Raw genomic sequence first — 25,516 nt, forward strand, 5'->3', positions numbered from 1 at the left:
CAAAGCCTCCTTCCAGAGCGTGTCAGCGGGCACATCCTGACTCCGCTGGAGAGGCTGCGGGGGAGCCGGGGAGCCCAGATGAGGCCTCGGTGTGGCCAGGCCTTGGCCCGCCGACCTGTCATCCGAAGGGCTGGCTGCGGGCCAGAGGGGCCTGGGTCTGCGCCCTCGAGCCGGCCGGAAGCCGCGGGCCAGCCCCTGGGCTCCCTGGCGGCTGCCCTCTGGCCTGTGACGGGCTTATTTCCAAAGCAGCAGGGCATGTGGGTGCTCTGGGAACTGGGCTGTGTACAACCTCACCCGTCCTACCTTTGTCTGAGGTCAGCACAGCGGGGACCAGGCCCTGGGTCCTTCCCTACCCCCCCCCCATCAGGGGAGGCTCCCTGGAGGAGGGGACTGTGACTTGACCTGCAGGAGTCCGTGGGGTGGAGGGGTGTGCGTGCGTGTGTGCGTGTGTGTGCATGTGTGTGCGTGCGTGTGTGTGTATGTGTGTTGATAGGCAGGTCGGGGGACTGACTACATGGGTAAAAGCTCAGGAAAGAGTCCTCTTCTGTCTCATGGTGGTGGTGGGGTGAAGCCTTCGGAATCGGGGTGTGGCTGGCGTGCTGGGAGGAGCTGGAGCGGGGTTTGGGGTCCTGAAGAGCAGGAGCACAGGAGGCTTTGGAGCAGGGGAGGACGGGGCTGGGCTCCAGAGGCAGCAGCAGGGGACCTGGGGCTCCGTCCCCCACCGTGTCCCCAGCAGACCAATCAGCTCTCCTGCCCGCAGCTCCGCCACAGCCCTGGGGCCTCTTCCACCTCTCTGGCTGGCCTGGGCGTCCGGAGAGGCCGAGGCCCAGGCGGCCACACATGACTTGGGGACCCTAGTCCCAGAAGCCTGGCCTGGGGGCGACTCCCTCTGATGGCCAGGCCAGGAGCTCCGGAGGGGGGTCCTGCAGACAGCATCACAGCAGGACAGACAGGGGTGGCTGAGGAGGGGCCAGCGTCTCCTGGCCTTGCCGTGTGAGGTGGACAAGCCCTCCACCTCTCTGAGCCTCCGCTGCCCTGGGCTGGTTTCCTGAGTCACGTGGGCGCGGCGGGGCGACCGGGCCCTTGGCCCAGAGCCTGGCTCCCAGCTGGTGCCCGCAGCACAGACCCCAACGCCTCCTGCTCAGCTGCACCCAGTGTCCGTCCCCTCCCAGGAGAGAATCGCGGGCGTGTCTGTTTATTCCCTTTGCCTTTTCGCCCAGAGGGTTGGGTCTGTTTTCTCCCCACCGATGCTGCTTGCGTGGAGGGAGGGGGCAGCGTGGTGGAGGCTGACCGGCGTTCCGGGGAAGGGACTGATGTCTCTGGACCTGGGGCTCGGGGAGCTCCAGGGGGCCCTCTGTTCAGGTCAGGAACACAGGCGTTGCACCAGGGGAGACTGAGGCATGAGAGCCCCTCGTCCCCCTGTGGTCTGCGGGGCCTGGCCCCGGACAGTGCCCCACGGCAGTGCCTCCTGTCCTCTGCCGTGTCCTGCACCCCCCCCCCACTCCTGCCTCTGTCCAGCTCTTGGCTGCACGAACAGGTTGATGGGAAGAGTCTAATGGGCTTTAAGTTAATAAGTTGGGAGTAATTAGGTTTGTTCTCCACAGGAAGCAGATGACACAGAGGGACTTGCCTCAGCCCCACCCGGGGCAGGGGCGGGGGGGGGGCACCACTGGGCTCTTTATTCTTCTTTCTCCCCAACATTTTATTGTGAGAATTCAACATGAAGAAGAGTGGGAGGCCCTGGCCGGTTTGGCTCAGCGGTTAGAGCGTCGGCCCGTGGACCAGAGAGACCCGGGTTCAGTTCCCGCTAAGGGCACGTACCTTGGCCCGGTTGGGGTCGTGCGGGTGGCAGTCACTCGATGTGTCTCTCTCACATCGATGTTTTTCTCTCTCTCTCTTCCTCCCTGTGTCCCTCTGCTCCATCTCAAGATAAATGCAAAAGTGTCCTCGGGTGAGGATAAAAAACAAACAAGAAGAGTGAGTGGGAGAATGCAGGGCGTGCCCGGGGTCCACGCCGCGCTGCGCTCTGTTCTGACGGCTGTCGGTCCCCTTCCCCGCCCCGCTGCCAGCGCCCCTACTCGCAGGCGGTCCGAGTCAGCTGCAGACACCGGACACTTCACCCCTGAACGTGCCTGCCGTGAGCTAGAGGTCAAATTTTGCTTTCGTTTTTTTTGTTGTCTGGTTTTTTCCTTTTTAGGTAAAATTTACCAACAGTGAAATGCACAAATCTCACAGGAACATTTGCTGAGTTTTGACAGATGGACAGATTCTCAAGATACAGAGCATGACCGTCACCCCAGATGGTTCCCAACCCCCCACCCTCCCCAAGGTAATCACCACGAGGTCACCTTGGATTCAGGTGGCCTCGTCGGAACCTCGGTGAACGGAGCAGCTCCATACGTGCTCTGTCTCTCTCAGCACCGCCTCCGTCCCAGCTGCCGGGCACTCGGGCCAGTTCCTTTTCAGGGCTGAGTAGTACTCCACGGTGTGGACAGACCACAGTCTGCTTAACCTTCTTCTCCTGATGCCACCAGGGCTGTTTCCCAGGTTTCACTGCTCTGAACAAAGTGTCCATGTGTCCTTCTGTGACGTTTAGTTTCTTTTTAAGCTGGAGCCCCTCCCCCACCCAGACCAAACAAGCCCACACGATAGCTGGAGGGACAGGAAAATGCTCAGCATACCCACTGTCTTTGGGTGGGCACATCTCCCCAAACTGAGTCACCTTGGTGGGTTGTGGTGGTCATGGTGGTCATGGTGGTTGTGGTGGGCCATGGTGGGTCATGTGGGACATGGTGTTTGTGGTGGGTCATGACAGGTCGTGGTGGTTGTGGTGGGTCATGTGGGACATGGTGGGTCATGTGGGACATGGGGGTTGTGGTGGGTCATGACAGGTCATGGTGGTCGTGGTGGTCACGGTGGGACATGGTGGTCGTGGTGGGTCATGGTGGTCGTGGTGGGTTGTGGTGGTTGTGGTGGTCGTGGTGGTCGTGGTGGGTCACAATGAGACATGGTGGTCTGGGTGGCTTCTGCTCCTGGAAGAGGACGGACAATGGGTAGGCAGCTGGTGGCTGTTGCCACTGCAGTGCTGGGAGTTATTCTAGAAAGTTCAGATTGAGCCCAAAGTGTCTCCCTTGAGATTCACACTCACGGGCCCACACCTGGAGGGTTGGTTGGACAGGCCACCGGGAATAACAAACCCGAGAGCCCCCAGGAAGATTCACCCTGCCGGTACACGGTCTCGGGTCACGCCAAATCTCAAGGTGTCAGTCAGGAGCAGAAGGCAAGGTTAAGAACGTTTAAGGCAGTGGTTGAAACTCAGCTCGATGAAAATCTTCACGAGTCTGGAAGGCGTGCGCCCCTAACTGCCTGGGCTGCTCTAGAGCTTGAACCTTCCCAAGGGCTGGTCCCACAGCCCAGAGCCGAGCCGCGAGGCCTCACGGAGACGGTGGCGGCTTCGACCCAGGCGACTGTTCCGCGGGAAGACCACAGAGCCAAAGGAACGGTGTCAGCTCGCACAGACGAGTCCTGCTGGGGGTGCCCCAGACCCACCCACCTTACTGCCCATTTCTCGGAGTGCAGACGGGACGGGACGGAGAGGTCGGCCGGAGCGAGCTTGGGCTTTGCGTCAGCCCTGCAGGCACCAAGGAGTCGCCCGAGAGAGGCGGGGACGGACCCCTTCAGAAAGCTCAGTCCGTCTGCCTCGGGAGGTGTTGGAGGGCATCGTGGGGCAAGCGAGGAGACCAGGGAGGAGGCCCTGGCGGCCATCCTACCAAAAGGTGATTTGGGTGGACAGCATCTAAAACTGCAGGGCAGCGCTCGGCACCCGCGGAGTGAGGACAAAGCAGGTGCCTTGGCCCCCGGCGGTGTCAGCCCCTGCTCGCTCTGTCCATGCCGCGGCCCCACAGCCTCTCCCAGCACCACCCCGATGCCTTCGTGAGCCCGGTTGACAGAGCAGCGTGGCTTCGGTCCCTCCCTCTGTCTCCTGTCACCTGCTCATTTGATGGGGCCTTAATTGGCTGCATTTTTATCCTGGCCGATGGCTTTTCTCCAAAGGAGGTTGCTCACAGGTGTGAGAGGACACTCGTTGATTAGCAGAGCCCTTGGCGTTGTCAGCCAGGCCCCAGTGTCACCGTCGGTGCCGGCAGGCCTGGCCCCGAGCCTAGTGCACCCCCCCGAGAGGACCCCTTCCAGGGTCTGCACTCGCCCCCAGCAGAGGCACCTGTGACAAGCAGCACACAGGGTGCGGAGCCTCAAGACTCCGCTTGGACTTTCTGGGTGTCAGTTTGCTCACGTGTGAATGGGTGGTGACGGTGACAGACCCACACTGCAGGGGGCTGGGGGGATTAAATGAAGGACACGTGTAAAGTGTTTGCTAAGTGCCAGACCCCAGGTGAAGCACGTCATGTCCTCACACAGTCCTTTTAGCCCCCCTTTTCCAGGTGAGAGACAGAGAGGGGAGCAGTGACCTCGGGTCACACAGCAGGTAGGCTTCCCACCCGCTGAGCTTCCTGAGGGCTGAGGTTCCGGGGCGGGGTGGTGGGGGGTGCAGGCATGACACCCACCTCCGAGGGTGAACTGAGGTCCTGTGCGTGAGACATGGCGTGGTGCAAGGCAAGGAGTCGACACCCGAGCCCAGGTCACAGGGCACAGCACAACGTGGCCCATGAACCACTGCTCAAAGTCCATCGGTCATTGTATCAGCCGCCCACAGCCACAGTGATGCTGCGTAACAAACACCCACAAAACGCCAGTGGCGTATGACAGCGCCTGTGTCCCTCACATCTTGGGCGGTGGGCTAGGAGGCTCTGCTGACCGGGACTGGCCCGGCTCGGTTGGGGCTGGCGGGCTGTGGGTCACGGCTGCCCCCGCGGAGTGGCTGCCCTGCACAGGTCTCTCATCTCTCGGGCCCGGGCACGTTCTCATGGTGACGGCAGAGGTGTAAGTGCAGGCTCTCAGGCCTCTGGCTGATCATCGCTGGCCGCCGGCCTGTCACCTGTATGAGTGCAGAATAGCAAGGCGCGGGGGTTATTCTGCCTTCTTCTGTTCTGGTGGCATCCCCCAGCGTGACCCGGGGCGCCTCCACCAGGCGGGTCTCGGCCACCCCCTCCTCCACACCCAGGGCTCCCTCCCCCCCTGACGCCCAGCCAGCGGTGGAAGCAGCCTGCTCCGCTCAGGGCCCAGCTCTCCCCCAAGGCACCCTTTCCTCCTGAGGCCATCGGCCCCTCGGAGCCCCGCCGCCCAGCCCTGAACCCCATCGCTCAGCACGAGCCCCTGACAAGGTCCTTTGGACTCTGGGTACATCAGTCACACTCCCAGACAGAAAGCCAGCCCTGGCCGTAATCTAAACTCTGGAGCGCCACCCCCCCCCCCCCCCCCCGCCGCCAAAACTGAGCAGGCATCTTCCAGACTGGAAGGTCCTTCCCCACCCCAAGGACCCCTACAACCTGGTGCCCCCGGGAGCCGGGCTGGTGACAGTGTGGGGATGTGAGGTGAGGCCGACGAGCTCTGTCCCCACACACATCGTTCGTGTTTCTCCATAACCGTGTGCTTGGCGAAAGGCGTGACCGATTGACAGGAACCTGCTGGAGAAAAGGCCGAAAGGAGAGGACCAGGTGCCCGCCCAGGCGCCGCCTCCCGTGACAGCCGCAGGTTAACGTCTGCTCCGTTTCCTTCTCGCCTTTTCTCTGTGTGCATGCTTTCCTCTCCGCGTGCATTTCTCTACCTACGTGCATTTCTCTACATACGTGCATTTCTCTACCTACGTGCATTTCTCTGGACACACGGTATGCAAAAGTGTACGTCCTGCTTGCCACTTTACGTTAGAAAATTCAAAGCGCACAAAAGGCTGCAGTAAGATTGAGTGTCCCTCCTGTGACCCCAGCCCCAGTCCCCTCCCCAGAGGCAGTCACGGTTACCTGCTCATGGTGCATCCTTCCAGAAAGGACCCGGTGCGGCCACGGCACCTCCGTGCTCCCGCCTCCTGACACAGGTGGCTCCGCACTGTGCGAGCTGGTGTGGTCACGGGGTGCATGTGTGCGCGTGCACGTGTGTGTGTGCGCGTGTGCGCGTGCCCGCATGCACTCACTGTGGCCCAGTCAAGGTGACACATGAAATTAGCCATCACACATTTCTCTGTATTTGACACTTTTTTTAATTCTCACCTGAGGAAATTTTTTTCATTGATTCTTAGAGAGAGGGAGGGAAGAAGGGAGGGATGGAGGGAGGGAGGGAGGGAGGGAGGGAAAGAAACAGATGTGAGAGAGACACATGATCGGTTGCCTCCCACACAACCTGGGGGATCCAACCTGCAGCCCAGGTACCTGCCCTTGAGCGGGAATTGAACCTGCAACCCTTCGGTTCACAGACCGACGCTCAAACCAGCCAGGACACATTTTACGTTTTTTTTTTTGTTTGTTTGTTTTTTATCCTCACCCGAGGATATTTTTCCATTTTTTGTACAGGTAGAGTGGGAGGGAGAGAGAGGAAGGGAGAGAGAGAGGGAAACATCAATGTGAAAGGGACACATCGAGTGGCTGCCACTCGCACGACCAACCAGGGCCGGGGACAAACTGCAACCGAAGTACATGCCCTTAGCGGGAACCGAACCCGGGTCTCTCTGGACCGCAGGCCGACGCTCTAACCGCTGAGCCAAACCGGCCAGGGCCATTTTACGTTTTTAATAAAATAGTCAAATGTAATGTTGTTTTCACTTACGGCTTCTGAGTTCTGTGTCTTGCCTGGGAAGAACTTCCTGCAAGATTATTAAACAAAATCTGGCAGTACAGTGTCAGCCCGCGGACCAGTGAGTCCAGGGTTCGATTCTGGTCAAGGGCACGTACCTCGGTTGCAGTTCGGCCCCAGCCCTGGTCGGGTCGTGTGGGAGGCAACCAGTCGACGCGTCCCTCTCACGTCGATGTTTCCCTCTCTTCCTCTTTCCCACTCTGTCTGAAGATAAATAGAAGCATATCCTCAGGTGAGGGTTAAAAAAATAAAATAAAAATAAATAAAACACAAAATCTGGATTGTTTTCTTTTGGGTTGTTATTTTTGTTATTGTTCTTTCGGTTTCCGTATAAGGAATGAGGTAGAGATCTAATTTTATTTTATTGTCCGATTGTCACCTAATGGTGCAAACACCATTTACAGAATAATCATTTTTCTCCCACTGCCATGAAAAGCTACTATTATTAGGAAAAACCAAAAGCCCCATTATCAGAGCATGCCTCTGGGGTGCCCCTGGGGTGCCCCTGGGAAGTCCGTCCTGTGCCCCTGGCAGGCTCGCCTGATCGAAGTCAAGCGCTGTTCTCCGTAGGAGTTTCGTTTGTTTTCTGCTCTGTGTCTGCAAGTTGCTTCCTCCTCCTGACTCTCCCTTCTCAGTAGTTTCCTGGCTCATCCTGCAAGTTCGCTCTCCCAGGTGAATTTCAGAACGCGTTTCTCTCCTTCCACGGGAAGGACGTCTTGCCGGTGTCCTTACTAGGAAGCTGTTAGACGAGTGAGTTGATTTCGTAAGAAATGACTTCTTGGTCACACTGTTAGTAAGAAGGGCACCCTGTCTATCCATGGGTCTTCCTCTGGGTTTTCTTGGGTTTTTCAAAGATAACAGTGTCGTCTGTCCATCTGTCTGTATGATGAATGGGACTTGTCCACCCTTCTTGGGTGACTGGGCTATCTGTAACGTTTGACTCTTACCGTAAACATCTTCGTACATGAACCCTGTTTGTGTCGAGAATTATGTCCTGGGGCTGGATTTTCTGGATCCAAGGGTAAGCATGTTTTTAGGCTCATTTGCTTTCCAGAGGGTTGTTCCAATTGGCACCCCGACCAGCAACCTGGGGTTCAAAACCTAGGTCCAGGCATGGCCCCTCCTCCCAATAAAACACTCCAGGGCCTTCACCCTGCCAATAAGACCCCCCAGGCTGGTCCGCCCACTGCCCAACTTAATCTTGCCCGGCACCCCCTTCCTCTGCACCCCCTTCTCCCTGGTCTGGAGTGCAGAGCTTTTCCCGGCCTCAGGAGGTCACACCGGCTCCTTCCTCTGCCCGGAACACTGATCACAAACCTCCCCATGACACGCACCTTTCCGTCACTCAGGTCGCTGAGCGAGTGGCCTTCCTGAGCACTTGGTGGTCCACCCCACGCCCACAGTCACGCACTTGGTCTAGTCCATCACTCTGTCTTACTGTCTTCCAGGCTTCGGCTGATTCTTGAAATGACTGCTTGCTTATGGCCAGTGTCCCACATTGGACTGAAACCCCAATGCGTCTCCTGCATCTAAAACAGTATGTCACGTGCCCTGGCCGCTGTGGTTCAGTTGGCTGGGTGTCATCCTGTGCACCAAAAGGTTGCCAGTTCTATTCCCGGTTGGGGCACATGCCTGGGTTTCAGGCTCGATCCCCAGTAGGTGGCGTGCAGGAGGCAACGGATCCATGTTTCTCTCTCTCCCTCCCTCTAAAAAATCAATAAAGCCTTGGCTGGTTTAGCTCAGGGGTTAGAGCGCTGGCCGGGGGCCCGAAGAGTCGAAGGTTCCATTCCCAGTCAAGGGCACGTACCTGAATTGTGGGTTTGATCTCCGGCCCTGGCTGGGGTCATGCAGGCGGCAACCAAGATCTCTCTCTGTCTCTCTCTTCCCTCCCTCCCTTCCATTCTATCTAAAAATCAATGGAAAAAATATCCTCAGGTGTGGATTCACAACAACAAAAATCAATGAAAAATCTTTTCAAAAGTAGAAAATAAAATAATAGCTAACTAAATAAAAGTGTGTCACACACAGCAAATCGTTATCCACACCCAGGACGGCTCGGCCTGGCCTCCTGCGCCCCTCCAAAGCCCCAGGCTCAGGACTTGAAGAAATGACTTGGAGGACCGGCCAGGTCCCTGGCCCAGACAGCGGCAGAGGGCGGGAACCGGGCCACCCCGCCGCAATGGGCATCGTCCCAGCAGGCTGTCAGGTTCCGCACCCAGCTCTGTGCGCCCTGCACACAAGCACTGGGCTCCTGCCGGTGCCAGGCCCAGGGCTGAGCCCTGAGGCTCCGGAGAGAGGGCGGGCCTTGCTCTCAGGGGTGCCCTGCTTTGGGGAGTCCTGGGCTGAGCGTGAGCAAAGGTGCTGGGGCCTCCTGGGTGAAGCCAGAGGGGTCTCAGGCAGGAGGGGGAGCTGGGCTGGTGGGAAGTGAGGGCAGGGCGGCGGACACGTGTGTCGGTCCCACCCTAATGACCGGCACTGGCCGGAGGGGGACTCACTTGATTCCCTTGGACAGGCCCCGGCCGGGACTGGGCCCAGGGGTGGCGACCAGGCAAGGGAAGGGCCGCAGCCCCTAAACCCGGCTGGACTGTGCAAGGCCTCCCGCCCAAGGGCTCCCACTCATCGTTCAAAACTTAGAGTCGGTCACGGAGGGACCTGTCCCACTCACCTGCCGGCCTGGGCGGGAGGGGCCAAGGCGGGGTGCTAGGCCTGGGGACCTGGGCTGGGGGTTCGGGTATGGGGCTGGCGCGCCAGGTCAGCCACAGGTCTTCGGGGTTGCCCGGCCCGACACCCCCCTGCCCGCGGGCGCTGGTGTCCCGCAGGACCTCAGCTCACCCCGCCCCAGCCCCGCCCCGGTCTCTGCGGAGCAGCGGGATGGGGGGCGGGGAAGGGCGGGGGTGGGGGAGGGCGCGCGGCCCGGGCGGGGCGGGGCTCCGCGAGGGGGGCGGAGCGCGGGGGCCCCCGGACGCGCTGGTCGACCCGCGGGCCGGCGGACGGGGACCCACGGCGGACGGGGACCCACGGAGGCCGCCGGCTGCGTCGGGCCGACGCGGGGTGCGGGGCGGGGGACGCAGGCGCCCAGGGTCCCGGCGCGGGCGGCGGGCGCAGACGGGATCGGGCGCTGCGAGGCCCCCAGGCCAGGCCGGCCCGAGGTGAGCGGTCCCCGCGGCGGTGGCGGCGGGGGAGGGGCCGGGCCGGGGTGCGGGGACCTGTCGGAGCCTTTGTCTGCGGCGCGCGCAGCCCCGCTCCGCGCCGGCTCGGGTCGCGGGTCCAGGGCGCGGGCACGTGGCTCTGGGGACCCCAAGACCCCACCTCACCCCTGGCCAGGGAGGAGGGGGCCTCCATCCCCGCCGCATCCAGGATCCGGACCGGGCTACACCCTCCCCCGCAGCCGGCTGCGAGCGCAGGACCAGACCCGGGAAGGGGCAGGGTGCCCGGTGGCACCGGGCCTGCTGGGGGCTTGGTGCCGCCTCCTTCCCCGGGCACGGGCGAGGGGTCCTTCCGCCTGAAGTTCTTCCCGGGACCCCCTCTCCGCCGCCTCAGCCTCCCCACCAGCCAGCTGGAAGAGGCGGGGCCTTGCCAGGGGTCACCCCACAGTGGCCGGGGGCGGCTGCCCTCTGCCTGGGGCGCGGGCCTGGGAACCAACTTTGCTGCTGATGGAACCCGACCGACAGGGGTGGGGGTGCTGCGAGCTATGGACACTGCAGGGACCAGGAGGGGGGGGTCCCAGCTGCCCCTGCAGCCGGCCAGCGGTGCCTGTGGCCCCTGCCTCCGCCTGTCTGGGCGGGGGCTCCAGAAAGGGCCTGATGGGGGGATCTTGAAACCCACTTTCTTGTGGGCAGAACCCGCCTGGAGGTGTGGGGCAGACCTGAAGGGCTGGCTGTAGACGGAGCGGCAGAGAACTCACTCATCAGAGGGCCTAGGCCGGGCCTGGGGCTGGCTGGGGGTCCAGCTGCCCAGAGCTGTGGCCACGAGCACTGTGAGGCCTGCGGGCTGGCTTTCCACAGAGAACCCAGGTTCCCTTGTCCCCTCTGGGGATGTACTCAGGAGGCAGAGTACAGCCTGAGGGGTCAGCCTGGCCTTGGGGTCCAGATGCCTAGCCCCTCTCGAGCCCCGAGGCAGTCAGAACCAATGTCCACTCGGTCACAGCTGAAGTTGGGGACCAAAGGTGATGAGCCCGCTGCCCAACCGCCGGACATGGATCTGTGCCTCAGTTGCCCTCCTACAAGGTGGCAGCCGGAGCTGGGTTTTCAGCATGTTGGGGTCAGGAGCCCCTCGGCCCCGGCAGAGCCTTGCGGTGGGCGGGTGTGAAGCTGGGCACCTCCAGAGGGCAGCCTTCCCCCACTGACCGTCCTGTTTGGGGGGGACGGAATCCTCATTCACAACAGGGAGGCGGGGAGACAGGCCTGGAGGGTGAACTGAGTCCTCAGCTGCTCCCCAGAGCGGGCACAGAAGGGTCCCAGCAGAGTGGGGGCAGAGGAGAGCCGAGTGCATTCTTGGACCTTGAGGCCCTGTGATCTAATTTTCGTGAAAGGGGCACACAGGGGGTGGGCTGGTGGGCTCGGGGCTCTGAGCTGCTGGTGTTGAGGCGAGGGGTGTGGGGAGGGGCGAAGTGAGGCCTTCAGCCCCGGAGAGGTGGGGGCGCCTCCTCAGTGCACCCCTTGCTCCCCCCACCCGCGCAGCCTGGCCTCTGCCCAGGCCAGTGATGTCGTGTTAGGGGCCACGGGACCACAGCAGGGGAGCCAGAGCACCCCCACCTCCAGGAGGGGCCCGGAGGAGCACATGGGGACAGTGGCTAGGGCCGCCGGTGTGGGTGGCAGCTGCCGCCACCGAGCTGGAGGCCACCTCCTGGCTGAATGCTAAGCACGTCTCCTTCTTGGGTGGCATGACCACTCAGCTGGGCAGAACCTCTCACGGAGGCCGGGCGCATCTGGGCGCTCGTCTCCAGACCTCTGCTGGACAGGCCCTGGGGTGGGGTGCGGACCCTCCAGGGCTGGGACCCTCTTTCCTGAGCAGATCTTAGGAGGAGTGTTCCGTTAGTAGGTGCCCCTCGGCCACTGGCCTTTCCCAGCCCTCGCGTCTGCGGGGGGGGGGGGGGGGGGGCTGGGGGGCAGCCCGAGAGTCTCCGGCCTCCAGGGGGAGATCCTGCCCAAGGCCACAGTCCCCCAAGTCCAGGCGGAGCTCTGTCCGAAGTCCTACTCGGCCCAGCTCCTGATGTGGCAGGAGGCTAGGGCTGGGCTCAGGGAGGGGGTCCTACGGGGATGGTGTCTGTGTCTGGCTTCCTAGCCCACAGGAGAAGCCCCCCCTCTTCGCCACTGCTCCTGGTGCCCAAGCCGGCGGGCAGAATCTCCCAGCGCCCAGACCAGCCTGGAAGCAGGCCGTCTCTGGCCCCCATGACACGGCTATGGGGGGCCAGGACAGGGGAGCCATGGGGTGGGGGAGGGGAGGCGCTCGGTGTCTGGAGGCTGGGGAGTGGGTAAAGGGGGGCAGGAGAGCTGGAGGAAATGAGCAGGCAGAAAGGGGGGTGAGCGTAGCCGTGGGCCCACCTCAGAGAAGTTTGTGGTAACCCGGGCATGTGGGATCCCAGAGACACAGAGGTGCCGCAGTGTGCACCTCTGTCTCAGTCTCTCGGAGCATGGAGCCTTGTTGCAATCAGATAAGTGAATAAGCTCATTAGAAAATCAAATCGATGCCCTGGCCGGTTTGGCTCAGCGGGTAGAGTGTCGGCCTGTGGACCAGAGTCCCGGGTTCAGTACCTCGGTTGCAGTTTGTTCCCGGCCTGGGTTGGGGTCGTGTGGGTGGCAGCCACTTGATGTGTCCCTCTCACCTCAATGTTTCTCTCTCTCTCTTCCTCCCTCTCTCCCTCCCGCTCTATCTGAAGATAAATGCAAAAATGTCCTCGGGTGAGGATTAAACAAAAAAATTGAAAAAGAAAAACAAGTTATTAAATGTTTTAGGTAAAAAACGAACCCCCCACACACATAGGGTTAGCTGTGCAGAGGGGGTATCTCTCCATCGCAAATCTATTGGCTCCTTCCTTCCTGCAAAGAGAGAGGCTGGCAGATTTGAATTGAAGAGAAACTGAGGCTAGACCAAAGGAAGGACTTTCTGCCAGTGAAGGTGGTTGGCCCCCGAACAGGGCGATGGTGACTGAGTGTCCACAGGCCCGGAATTGGGTCGGGTCTCCCCTGCGTACTGCCTGTGAGGCCTGGGTGGCAGGGGGGGTCTCACCTCTAACCCTCGCTCTCCTCGGCTGTAAGGTGGACCCCTCCTCCCGGGGGGACATGGTGGCCACTGTTAGCACTGTCGTCTTCCTGACCGCTCACCCAGTCCTGGCATCCCCCCTCCAAAACACCCTCCCTGCACCTGTTTCTCTCCGTGCCCACTGCCGCCACCCTCACGAGGCCCCGGTCACCGTCCCCTTCCTCAAACACAGGCCATGCTGCATCGCCGGCTGCTTAGGTGTGCGCTCCGTCTCGCTGTCCCCAAGGGGGTGGGGCGAACAGCGAGGACCTGGCAGCGGCAGGGGTGCCCCTCCTGGCCCCTCAGCCGCCCTCTCTCTGCAGGACAGGCTGCCATGGGCTCCGTGGGCAGCCAGCGCCTCAAGGAGCCCAGCGTGGCGGGCACGCCGGACAGGAGCGTGGTGACGAGCTTCAGCTTCGACAGCTGCCAGCTGGAGGACGAGGCGGCCTCAGGGGCGGCCGGGGGCCAGGGCGGCCGGGCCAGGGGCGCCCCGATTCTCTCAGACTCCGGTGAGCGGGTGTGGGTGAGGCAGGTGGCCCAGGCGGAGATGGTGGGCGAGCCCTCCGGGAGGGGCGGCGCTGAGCGGCGGGACGGGCCAGTTGCTGGGCATCGACGGGCCGAGCTCCCGCCTTCACCCCGGGCCACGTGTCAGGGCAGGTCCCGGAGCCGGGCTGGGGCGGCGCCCGCTGAACGTGGGCATCCCCGACTCCTGGGCCAGGTGGCAGGCCCGCAGTGGTGACTCATGCACTGACCCGTGCGTCACACTTCCATCTGAAGTGACACAGGTCGCTTTGGTCACATTGGCCCAGCTGTGACCTTGGTGGAGGGCCCCAGCCTCTCTGAGCCTGGAGGAAGCAGGCCCGCTAGGTCAGACTTGCAGAGTGAGCCGCGCACAGAGCTGGAGCCAGGCAGGTTCGGCTTCAACCCCAGTTCCAGCTCCTTTGCTCTGGGGGGCACCTCGGGCAATTCATTGTTCTCTGGCCTTTGGTACCTCCTCTTTAGAAGGGCAGCGACCCTGGTGCCACCCTCCAGGTACACAGATCACAGAACATTGCTGAGGACTGTCCCAGGCACTCGGGAGGCCCCCCGTGAGTGACGGCTCTGCAGGCGCAGAAACGGGGTCTGTGTCTCAGGTTCCGCCCCGTCTCTGCAGACAGGGCATGGAGGCTCTGCTGGCCGAGCCCTGGGGTGGCGGGAGACCTCCCAGTGCCCTGTGCATGGACGAGCCAGCCCAGGGCTGTCCCCACAGTGCCAGGCTCCTCCTGGCCAGAGGTGACAGTAGAGATCATGAGGCAGTGGCCCTGGCAGCCGTGGCCATAGAGGTGGATGGTGGCCATGGTGATTGATTGTAAGGTCGGTGGCCTTGGTGACGGTGGCTGGGTCAGTCAGTTTCAGCAGACGCAGAGCCAGTAGATGTGTAGGCAGATGGTAGACAGACCCCCAGGCAGTTGTAGGCTTGGTGGCCACGTGGACTTGGGATAGGAATTGGCTCCCAGAGTGGAGGTTGGCTGAGCCAGTCTGAAGTCCCCGGGCGGGTGGGCAGGGAGGTCACAGACTGGAACCCCAATAGCGTGGTTCTGATGACTGAAGCAGCTGTGGCCACGAAGGTGGGTGGAGGCCATGGTGATGGTGGTGGTTGTAGTGATGGTCACCATGGTTACAGTGGCTGTGAAGGGGAGGGCGTGGCTATGACAGTGGTGCTGGTGACCATGGCCGTGGAGAATGGTGGCAGCCAGAGTGACAGAAGCTGTGATGCTGTTGGATACGGTGGCAGTGGCCACGGTGACAGTGGTCATGGGGGTGGCCAAGGTGGCAGTGGTCCTGGTGGCGGGACCGACGGATGGTGGCATGGGATGGTGGGATGCCATGCCACATGGTTGTGGCTCCTGGTGGACAGTGGCCATGGGGACCCTGGGAGGTGGCTGTGGCCAGGCGTGGGCTTGTCCACGTCTCACCTGGTGCCTCTGGCCGTAGCAGCAGAGGGGCCGGTGCCCGACGACCGCTACCACGCCATCTACTTCGCCATGCTGCTGGCTGGCGTGGGCTTCCTGCTGCCGTACAACAGCTTCATCACGGACGTGGACTACCTGCACCACAAGTTCCCAGGTGGGTCCCCTGGCTCCCGGGGTCACGCCTGCCGCTCTGGCCACCGCCCTCCAGGCCCCCTCCGCAGGACCCTGCTGAGGGGCTCCATTCATTCACATCGTGGCTCAGCTGGGAATTGCTGAGTGACCTCAGGGCAGCCACTCACCTTCTCTGGGCCATCCTAGTGGGCAGGTGTGGGGGTGGGAGTTCCCCCTGAGCACCTGCTGCTGGCGCCCCCGACAGGGACCTCGATCGTGTTCGACATGAGCCTCACCTACATCTTGGTGGCCCTGGTGGCCGTGCTCCTGAACAACGCGCTGGTGGAGAGACTGAGCCTGCACACCAGGATCACCGCGGGTGCGCTCCCCTGCCGCACCCCCTTGTCTAGAAATTGGGCGCCCCTCCTTAGAACGCCGCGAGGTTCCGTGTACGGAAATGAGGTCAGGTCCGTGGTGGGCGCACCACAGGCTGGCATGGGTCTGCGCCGGGGAGGCTCGTGGGTGTCCGCCTCGTCCCGGGCCCGAGCCCTCCCCTCTGCCTGCTCGGCCCCCCTGTCCCTCTGCTCCCTGTGCTGACGCCCTGCTTCAAGGGCCAGTCCAGCGGCATCTCCAGGAAGCCTTCCGGCTGCCGCCCTGCCCCCCAGGGTGCCCCACTCTCCGAGCATCAATGGCAGCGGCAGAGAGGGCACCCCAGACCCTGCACTACGAGAGGTGGGTGAGTGGGAGCCGCCGGCCCGCCGTGTCCTGACTCACGCTTGTCTCCCCACAGGCTACCTCTTGGCCTCGGGCCCCCTCCTCTTCATCAGCATCTGTGACCTGTGGCTGCAGCTCTTCTCCTGGGACCAGGCTTATGCGGTCAACCTGGCCGCTGTGGGCACCGTGGCCTTCGGCTGCACAGGTAAGGGCCTGGGGGAGGGGCTCCGTCCTCTCCCTTCCGGCTCCTCTCAGGGTGACATCTGGCTTCAAGGCCCAGCGGTGACAGCGCCTCCTCCAGGAAGCCATGTGTCCCGAGAAGCCAGGGTTTCCTGACCCGATGCCCTCGGTCCAGGCAGGCACTCGGGTCCTGTCGTGTGAGACGCAAACACGAGCTGTCGGGGCCAGGAAGGCCCAGTCTGCCAGCCCTCTCGGGCCGGCCTGGGCGGGGACTTGCCCGACTGTGGGCTGTCAGCCAGGCACATCACTTTCAGGGACGCCACCAGGGTCAGGACGGGAGCCGTTACGCTGTGGTGACCAATGAGCCCAGAAGTCGCAGCGGCTTCAAAAATCAAAACATGTCTGGCTCTTGCTACACGTCCAGCACGTGGCTGGGACTCAGTCACTCAGTCTCTCAGCAACTCAGCTGACGGCTGCCCGGTCTGGGACACGGGCCTCTGCCGTGGGGGGACAGACAGTGTGGAAGTCCCTGTGGGCTTTCCTCTGCCTCATCCGGAAGTGACTCGTGTCATTTCTGCTCATGTTTCACTGCAGCCGGGGCAGGACGCCTGGCTGCCCCAAGGCAGGCATGTGGGAGGCGGGACGTGCCCCATCTGGTGGGTGAGGCTGTTCTCACCACCGCGAGGTGGTTGGACCCCAGGCCTCTGCCACCAGCAGTGTGCGGTCTGTTTCCCTGAGGTCTCGCCAACGCAGTGTTCCCAGACTTCAGGCTTGTGTCCACGCTGACCGGGTAAGGGGTGTCTCACGGTTGCTCCCCTCTCTCTCTCTCTCAAGTGCAGCAATCCAGCTTCTATGGGTACACGGGGATGCTGCCCAAGAGGTACACGCAGGGGGTGATGACCGGGGAGAGTGAGTATCCACAGAGCCCAGCAGGGGGCGCCGGGCTGCCCGGGCTGCAGAAGCCTTTTCCCAAGGAGCCCAGACGGAGGGGCTGAGGGGCTGGGCTCATGCGCTCTGAGCCTGCCTGGCTGGGGACCGTGACCTTTGTGCTGCGGGAAGCACCTGCCTCTGGGCAGGGGCGAGTGTCGCGGAGTGCCTGTGCGTGTGTGCATGTCTGTGTGCATGCGTGTCCGTGCGTGTGTGAGCGGGCACGCCGCCAGCACCCGCGAGGTGAGCCACACCTCGGCACCCAGCTCTCCTCAGCACCAGGGCCACAACCCCCCTTGGCTTCTCCAACTCCAGGCCCCCCGCCCCTGCTCATAGAGTGGCACCCTGGCCCTGGCGGGTTTGGCTCAGGGGTTGGAGCGTCGGCCTGCGGTCCAGAGAGACCCGGGTTCGGTTCCTGCTCGGGGCACGTATCTTGGTTGCAGTTTGTCCCCGGCCCTGGTTGGGTCGTGTGAGTGGCGGCCGCTTGATGTGTCCCTTTCACATCGATGTTTCTTTCTCCTTCCCGCTCTATCTGAATAAAAAATGGAAAAATGTCCTCGGGTGAGGATAAAAAACAACAACAAAAAAACGGCACCCTGTGCTCAAGCCCAAACTGCACCCAGCGGCCTCTGACTTGCCCTCCAGGCTGATTTTCAACCCAGCCCCTGGTCCAGGCGGCCAACTCCTCCGCTGGCCCCCCCCACCCCTGCCCAGGGCAGCACCCCCCCCCCCCCCCCCGTCCCAACCATCAACCCTGCTAGTCAAAGCACCTGTGTCTGGATGGCCTCAGGGGTCAGCTGCTTCCTGTCAGCTCCTCAGACGTGAGCACACAGCACCCTGCCCTGCCCCACGCTGATCCCCTGGCCTCCGCTGCCCCCTCCCTGCCAGGACGCTGGTCCCCTGGCCTCTGCTGCCCCCTCCCTGCCAGGACGCTGGTCCCCTGGCCTCCGCTGCCCCCATCCTGCCAGGACGCTGGTCCCCTGGCCTCCGCTGCCCCCGTCCTGCCAGGACGCTGGTCCCCTGGCCTCCGCTGCCCCCTCCCTGCCAGGACGCTGGTCCCCTGGCCTCCGCTGCCCCCTCCCTGCCAGGACGCTGGTCCCCTGGCCTCCGCTGCCCCCATCCTGCCAGGACGCTGGTCCCCTGGCCTCCGCTGTCCCCGTCCTGCCAGGACGCTGGTCCCCTGGCCTCCGCTGCCCCCGTCCTGCCAGGACGCTGGTCCCCTGGCCTCCGCTGCCCCCTCCCTGCCAGACGCTGGTCCCCTGGCCTCCGCTGCCCCCATCCTGCCAGGACGCTGGTCCCCTGGCCTCCGCTGCCCCCATCCTGCCAGGACGCTGGTCCCCTGGCCTCCGCTGCCCCCTCCCTGCCAGACGCTGGTCCCCTGGCCTCCGCTGCCCCCATCCTGCCAGGACGCTGGTCCCCTGGCCTCCGCTGCCCCCTCCCTGCCAGACGCTGGTCCCCTGGCCTCCGCTGCCCCCTCCCTGCCAGGACACTGGTCCCCTGGCCTCCGCTGCCCCCTCCCTGCCAGGACGCTGGTCCCCTGGCCTCCGCTGCCCCCTCCCTGCCCGACGCTGGTCCCCTGGCCTCCGCCGTCCCCGCCGGCACGCACTGTGGTTGGTGCTTTCCTCACCTGGTTGTGTCCTCGCCCCACCGAGGCCCACGTGTCATCCGCGCTGTGTCCTCAGCAGGCACTTGACAAGTGCTCTCGGAGGGGCGGAGGGGCGTGAGCAGCTCTGCCGGGAGGGGTGGTCTCGGTGGCACATTTGTGGCAGCTCATTGAGTGTCCAGGGCTGGGCAGGGCTGGCAGACTGGAGTGGAGGCACGGCAAGCCTGGGGCCCAGCGGGGCTGGGGGTGGGTGTGCGGGGGCTGTGGGGTGGGTGTGCGGGGGGCTGTGGGGGGGCTGTGCGGGGGCTGTGGGGGGCTGTGGGGTGGGTGTGCGGGGGCTGTGGGGGGCTGTGGGGTGGGTGTGCGGGGCGCCGTGGGGTGGGTGTGTGGGGGGCCGTGGAGGGCTGAGGGGGGCCGAGGGGGGCTGGGGGCTGAGCGAGCCCCTCCCCCGCAGGCACCGCGGGCGTGATGGTGTCCCTGAGCCGCATCCTCACCAAGCTGCTGCTCCCGGACGAGCGCACCAGCACGCTCATCTTCTTCCTGGTGTCCGCCGGCCTGGAGCTGCTCTGCTTCCTGCTGCACCTGCTGGTCCGGCGCAGCCGCTTCGTGCTGCACCACACGGGGCGGCCCCGCGACAGCCGCCCGGGCCACCCGGCCGGCTACTGCGCGCACCACGACGTGGCCGCCGGGGACGTCTGCTTCGTGAGTGCGGTCCCTCCGCGTGACCTCGGGAAGAGCCGGGCCGCACAGCCTCCCTCCCGCCCGGCCAAGGCCCCCGTGAGGCCTCCTCTCTTTCTCTCTGCTTTCTCCAGCCCTCCCCCGAGGGTGTTCTTCCATTATCCTCAGACAGTGGCAGGGGGGAGAGAGAAATGTCAGTGTGAGGGACACATCGACTGGTCGCCTCCCACGCGACCCTGACCAGGGCCAGGTACGAACACAACCGCGATACGTGCCCTTGGCCAGAATCAAGCCTGCGACGCGTTGGTCCGCGGGCGACACTCTAATCACTGAGCCCGACCGGCCAGGCAGGGGCCTCCTTTCTCACGTGGACCAAGGTTTCCTCCCTTGGAAGCAGCCCTGTCTGTGGCCTGAGCCCGTGGGCAGCCCCTCCCAGCGCCACCCTGGGGGGCGGAGGCACACAGCCCCGCGGGCTGGGGAGGCAGGTGTGGGGGCACCTGCAGGGTGAGGGGGGCCATGGGGGCTGAGGGAGCCCCTCCCCCGCAGGCACAGCGGACGTGGTGGTGTGTGCAGGGCAGGGAGAGCCAGCATGTCCTCACAGACGCTGACCCAGCCAGTCACCTGGGCCTTCGGCTGGGGCCAGGGACACTGTCCCCAGTGGATCCCAGAGACCCCAAAATGGGCAGAGGGCAGTGTATTGAGACAAGGGCCATGCTGGGAAGGGGCAAAGACTGGGGGGCCCCTTCATGGTCAGGGGGGCCCTGAGGAGTGGCTTCGGGCTGAGCCCTGGCCGGTGTGGAGGGGGAGGGGAGGTGCGAGGAGCCAGGAGAGGCCCTGGGAACAGGAACAGCAGGAAAAGCTGCGCGGCCCAGAGGCTGGGCAGAGCCCCCCCCCTCCCGTGTTTTGGGGGCTGTGAGGAAGCAAGGCAGGCAGGGGGCCTGCGGGGCTGCCACCTAAACCCTGTCCTGCTCCGTCCCCCAGGAGAACCAAGGCCCCGCCCCGCCCAGCAGCGGGTCCCCGAAGGACAGCCCAGCCCACGAGGTGACCGGCGGCAGGGGAGCCTACATGCGCTTTGACGTGCCTCCGCCGAGGGTCCGGCAGGGCTGGCCCTCCTTCCGAGGTGGGCGGGCCGGGCTCAGGCTCGGCAGCACCGGTGGGTGGCGCTCAGGCCGGGGAGGGCAGGGTGCTGACCCCTGACCCGCCCCCTCCCACAGCCCTGCTGCTGCACCGGTACCTGGTGGCCCGTGTCATCTGGGCCGACATGCTGTCCATTGCCGTGACCTACTTCATCACGCTGTGCCTGTTCCCGGGTCTCGAGTCCGAGATCCGCCACTGCGTCCTGGGGGAGTGGCTGCCCATCCTCATCATGGCCGTGTTCAACCTCTCCGACTTCGTGGGCAAGGTGGGTGCTGCCCCGCCCCGGGGGGAGGGGGTCCCAGGTGGAGCGGCCGGCCGCCAGGGGAGCCATGGGGTATCCCTGGGGAGGGGCAGGCTCCCATCCTCCTGGTTTCTGGGTCTCTGACAGCACCAGGAGAACCCCAGAGGGGCAGGGCCCCCCAGAAGTGGCTCAGGGAGCCAGAGCGCAGGTGCTGAGTGCAGGGGGGCTGGGGGATCAAAGCTGCAGTTCTGGGGCAGGTCTGCCAGGCGGGCCTTGTCCAGGAATGGGGAATGCAAGGCTCAGAGAGGGAGAGCCATTTGCCTGAGGTCACACAGCGAGAGGTATGAGCAACTCAGTCATTCAACTCCTCCTCTTGCTATTTCTTGCTGTTTAAGGGGGTCTGACCCTTGGCTAGGTGTCCTCATTTCTCAAACAGGGTCCAGAGCCCTCCCAAGAGGGTCGTAGAGGACCGAAGGGGCCATGCGCAGTGTTTTGAGGGTGCTGGGCTGTAACGGGGGTTTGGTGGGTTTTCGTGGACTGAGCAGAGCCTGTCTGGGCAAGGGGTGCATCTGGAGGCTGCAGTGGGTTGGGGAGGTGGGACCCACCGCCTGGCTCCCTCCCTGCAGATCCTGGCGGCCCTGCCCATGGACTGGCGGGGCCCGCACCTGCTGGCCTGCTCCTGCCTTCGCGTGGTCTTCATCCCCCTCTTCATCCTGTGCGTCTACCCCAGCGGCACACCCACCCTGCGCCACCCGGCCTGGCCCTGCGTCTTCTCCCTGCTCATGGGCATCAGCAATGGCTACTTCGGCAGCGTGCCCATGATCCTGGCGGCCGGCAAAGTGGGCCCCAAGCAGCGGGAGCTGGCAGGTAAGGCCCCGCTCGGCCGTTCCGACGCGGCCGGCCGGCCAGGGACACGGAATCCAGGGCCCCCAGAGTCCACGGCCACACAGCCAGAGCGCGCAGCGGGGTCCGGGCCAAGTCCACCTAGGGCGCGCGTAGGTATGGGGACAGCCTCAGTCACACTCCTTCCTTCGCTCCACAACTGCTTGGTGAGACCCTGCTGAGCACCAGGCGCCGTTCTGGGTGCTGGGGACACAGTGGTGACAAAACAATGACCCCTGTGCTTCTGGCGCTGACAGTCCAGAGGAGACAGACAGACGAATAACAAAGAACAGCAGAGAAAACCAGAGCAGAGAAGTGGGTGAGCGAGTCGAGTGGGGGATTCACACCACCAGCAGAGCAGCTCGGGAGGGCTTCCCTGAGGAGGTGACTTGGGCAAAGACCTGGAGGAAGTAGCAAGGGGCCAGCCTTGTGAGTGTGTGGGAAGAGCTCGTGGACAGGTGCTGGGCGGAAGGCAGTGTGCACGGGGGAGGGGGGCCTGTATTCTGTTTTGATGGCAGAGTCCACAGAACCGGCTGACGGGTTGGGAGATGGGGTAAGAAGGAGGCGGATCGGGTGCAGGGCAAGAAGTTTGTTTTGTGTTTTGTCCTCACCCGAGGACATCTTTGCATTTATCTTCAGATCGAGTGGAAGGGAGAGAGGGAGGAAGAGAGAGAGAGAAACATCAGTGTGAGAGAGACACATCGACTGGCTGCCACCCTCACAACCCCAACCAGGCCGGGGACAAACTGCAACGGAGGCACGTGCCCTTAGCGGGAGCCGAACCCGGGCCTCTCTGGTCCGCGGGCCGACTCTAACTGCTGAGCCAAACTGGCCAGGGCAGAGCAAGAAGTTTGGGCCTTCAGCTGAGATGGGGTGGGGGCTGCGGCGGGGGAGGGTGCCGGGGCTGGGTTCTGGACACAGCGTGCTCCAGATGCCCCTCAGACCCCCAAACTGTCCGTGACGAGGAAGCGGTGGGGAGAAAAGAGAAGCCAGACCTGGGGCCCACGTGGGACAGGCTTCATCCGGTCCCGGGGGCTGGCCTTGGGCACCTGCCGCATACCCCCTCCCGACACCAAGGCTCCGGCTCCTGCCCTTCGTCAAGGGGCTGCCCGTGGTAGGGTTTGTCCGCGTGTCTACAGCTGCTGTGGTCCTGGGGGGCTGCTCACTGCCACCTCCCACCAGCTCGTCTGGTCTGGTCTCGTCCACAGGGAACACCATGACCGTGTCCTACATGACAGGGCTGACGCTGGGCTCCGCCGTGGCCTACCGCACCTTCAGCCTCACCCGGGACGCCCCCAGGAGCTGCCTCCAGACCTCCACCAACACCTCCTTCCCCGCCGGCCTCTGAGCCCGCCCCGCCTGCCCCTGCCCGGAGGCCTGAGGTCCCCTCCCTGCCCCCTCCTGCCGTGCCTGTGGGGCCCCGGCCTCCTCCCGTGCCAATGATACCACCCTTTCTGGGTAACTGCCCATCACTGCGGCCCCGGGGTTCCGCCAAGTCCTGTTGCCGACCCCGGACTCTGCCCAGCACTGTGCTCTGCGTCCTGTCTCATGCCCGCCCCTCACCCTCCATCGGCGTCCAGTGCTCTGTGAAGTCACTCACCGCCCTCCCGACCCGGGAGAGCGCATCACCAGCCATGTCCCTCCTGGCGACCCCCACCCCCAGGTGGGCGCTGAGGGCCTCGTGGCCCAGCCACCGTCCACAGCACCTGACCCGCCCCCACTGTCGCCACCCCAGAAGCCTCTCCTGTCTCCCCAGCCTTAACCCTGGTTCTCACAGCTGTGGGTTTGCGATGGAGGGACTGAGCCCTGGGTCTGAGTGGTGTGAGCCCACAGTCTGTGCTGGCCTGGACACACCGGACCCCCTCTCACACACCTCGCCACCCACCTGCTGCCAGGCTGGGGGTCTGTGCCTGACTCAGGACCCTGATGACCTCCAGCTCCTCCACCTGTCCGCTGCAGGGCCCTACAGCCCGGCTGAAGTTGGCTGGTGCCCTAAGCCTGGACCGCCATCCAGCAGAGCCCAAGAAGGGACCTGAGTCCCCAGCAAGTAGGGAGGGGTGGGGGTCCCACCCCAGCCTGGACCCTCTAGGGCTTCAGGGTGGCGCAGAGCAAGCCAAGGGGACTTGTGGAGTATACCCCCAAAGAGGGGCTTTGCTGGGGGGGGGCCCTTCCACACCCACCACACAGCTACGACTGGTCCCCCACCCCCATCCCCTCATCCACCCCTCCGTCCACTAACTGTACCGCACTGGCCATTAAAAGAGAAACTGCCCATGACTGCTTCCGAGTAGCGTCCGTGCGGGTGGGGGCTGCTGCACCCTCTCAGCCCCTGGGACTGGGGAGGCGTCCCGGCGGGACAAGGCCCATCGGCTCAGCTCGGACCCCGTCTTCCCTGGACAGCGGCCCTGGCTGCACCCAAGCCTGAAGTTTCGCGGGGACAGGCGGGGACAGGTCACGGAGAAGAGGGTCCCCACACACCTGGTGGGCCTGGACAGGTTTGAGGGGAGGGGGTGGGGGCTGGGAGTATTTGGGATGTGAAGGCCCTCGGGACGCGGAGAAGGCTACATCCCACCGCTTGAGGGGCAGACAGACTCAGAGCAGAGGCAGCTTGGCCCTGCTCGGCCCCCCGGACTCAGAGCCAGGACCTGAGTGAGGCCGAGCCGTCTGGGCTCAAACCAGGCTCTGTCGCTGATCTGTGTGATTTGGACACATTCCCACGCTGTTCTGGGCCTCAGTTTCCCCAAGGAGTGGGGTGGACGCCCTCTTGGATGTGGGTCCCTTGGAGGGAGAATTGGGGAGGGGGTGTGGCCGTCCACGTGGGTGGAGACAGGGCGGGGCGCTGCCAGCGGGGGCCGCCAGGTGGCGCCAGCGCACCGCCGCGCCCGCGTTCGGGTATTGGGGGGGCCGCCCAGCACCCGTGAAACGGGGACCCCCGCGCCCTCTCCCGGGCCCCACGCTGCCTCCATTCGCTGCCGCTTGTAATCGCCTTGTTCCCTCCACACCCAGAATGTCACCCGTGCTCTGCGCGCCGGTTGCGGGTGGGTACCCCGGGGTCCGGCTGGGAGCTGACCTCGGGGTGCAGAGGGCGGCAGCCAACCAGGGCCCAGCCGCCCCTGAGCCCGGCAGGGCACCCGCCCCTCCATCGCCGCCTTGGCTCGGGGCCGCTCGGACCCTCAGGCTCGTCTTCAGGTGTGGGCGAGGCTGGGAGCGCCCCGCTTGAATTTTAAAGCAAAAAAAAAGCAAACCCCGCGCTGCGGGCCCCCGGCGCCGGCCTGAGAACTTTCTGCCCCGTGGACGCGGCCGCTCGGACCGGCGGCGGCTGCTTACTTGCGGGAAGCGTGGCTGGTGCGGCCCAGCTTCTTTCCTGTCATTTAAATTACCTCCAATTTAAGGGGTCCCCGGGGCCAGGGGGCACCAGCCGGCGGCACCCAGCTCCTGTGCCCGGCAGTGTCAGCTGCCCCCGCTGCCGCCCACACCAGGAGCCGCTTGGGACCCCCAGCCCCCCCAGCCCCCCCAGCCCGCCCCAGCCCCCCCAGCCCCTGAAATGAACCACTCCAGACAACAGTACCTTTCCAATTATAGCTTTTTCTTTTCTTTTTTCTTTTTATGAAAAAGATCACACAGAATTCGCCAACAAACAAAATTCCAAAAGAAACTTAAAAAAAAAAAAAAGGAAAACAATAATTCCCCCAAAAATAAAACCGAAGTCTGGCTTTTCCTTCCCTTAAGATTGTCTGGATGAGGCCTCCGGTCTCCCTGGGGGGCGCGGGGCTGGTAAGTGCTTCCCGGGGCCCAACCCGGGCTCAGCTCGGGGCCCCTCCTCCCTCAGCCTCTGCTCTCTCTAACTCCTCCTCTGGGGGCAAATACAGTACACCTGGGCCAGGGCGGGGGCGGGGCGGGGTGTGCTTGGGACAGGGGGGCCCGTGAAGCTGGGTGCTAGACACTCACAATCTAACAGGAAATAAAAAATAATATTCTGCACGTCAGAATGTGTTTGCTTTTTTTTTTTTTATAATTTCATAGCTATTTTTTCACAGTTTTAAAAAGTTTATATTTATATATATTTATATATATTTATCTTTATATATATAATTAAAAAGTTGACTCCAT

At 63.6% G+C, this 25,516-nt stretch overlaps 1 protein-coding gene across 2 annotated transcripts; it reads left to right on the top strand.

The window, feature by feature from the left end:
* The first annotated feature begins 13,315 nt into the window (after positions 1–13,315).
* On the top strand, positions 13,316–22,754 carry SLC29A4 (solute carrier family 29 member 4). Of its 2 annotated transcripts, none has more exons than XM_036241394.1 (10): positions 13,316–13,490; positions 14,956–15,087; positions 15,310–15,423; positions 15,835–15,963; positions 16,773–16,847; positions 18,923–19,170; positions 20,128–20,266; positions 20,361–20,548; positions 21,151–21,391; positions 22,615–22,754. In XM_036241394.1, exons 1-10 carry the CDS (start codon positions 13,316–13,318, stop codon positions 22,752–22,754), a joined length of 1,581 nt encoding a protein of 526 aa, XP_036097287.1. The 2 variants fall into 2 exon arrangements, with proteins under 2 accessions (XP_036097287.1, XP_036097288.1); XM_036241395.1 differs by having other exon boundaries at positions 15,872–15,963; positions 16,778–16,847.
* Positions 22,755–25,516: the final 2,762 nt, after the last annotated feature.

Source organism: Molossus molossus, unplaced genomic scaffold (genome assembly GCF_014108415.1).
Source record: "Molossus molossus isolate mMolMol1 unplaced genomic scaffold, mMolMol1.p scaffold_m16_p_4, whole genome shotgun sequence".
Taxonomy (NCBI): Eukaryota; Metazoa; Chordata; class Mammalia; order Chiroptera; family Molossidae; genus Molossus; species Molossus molossus.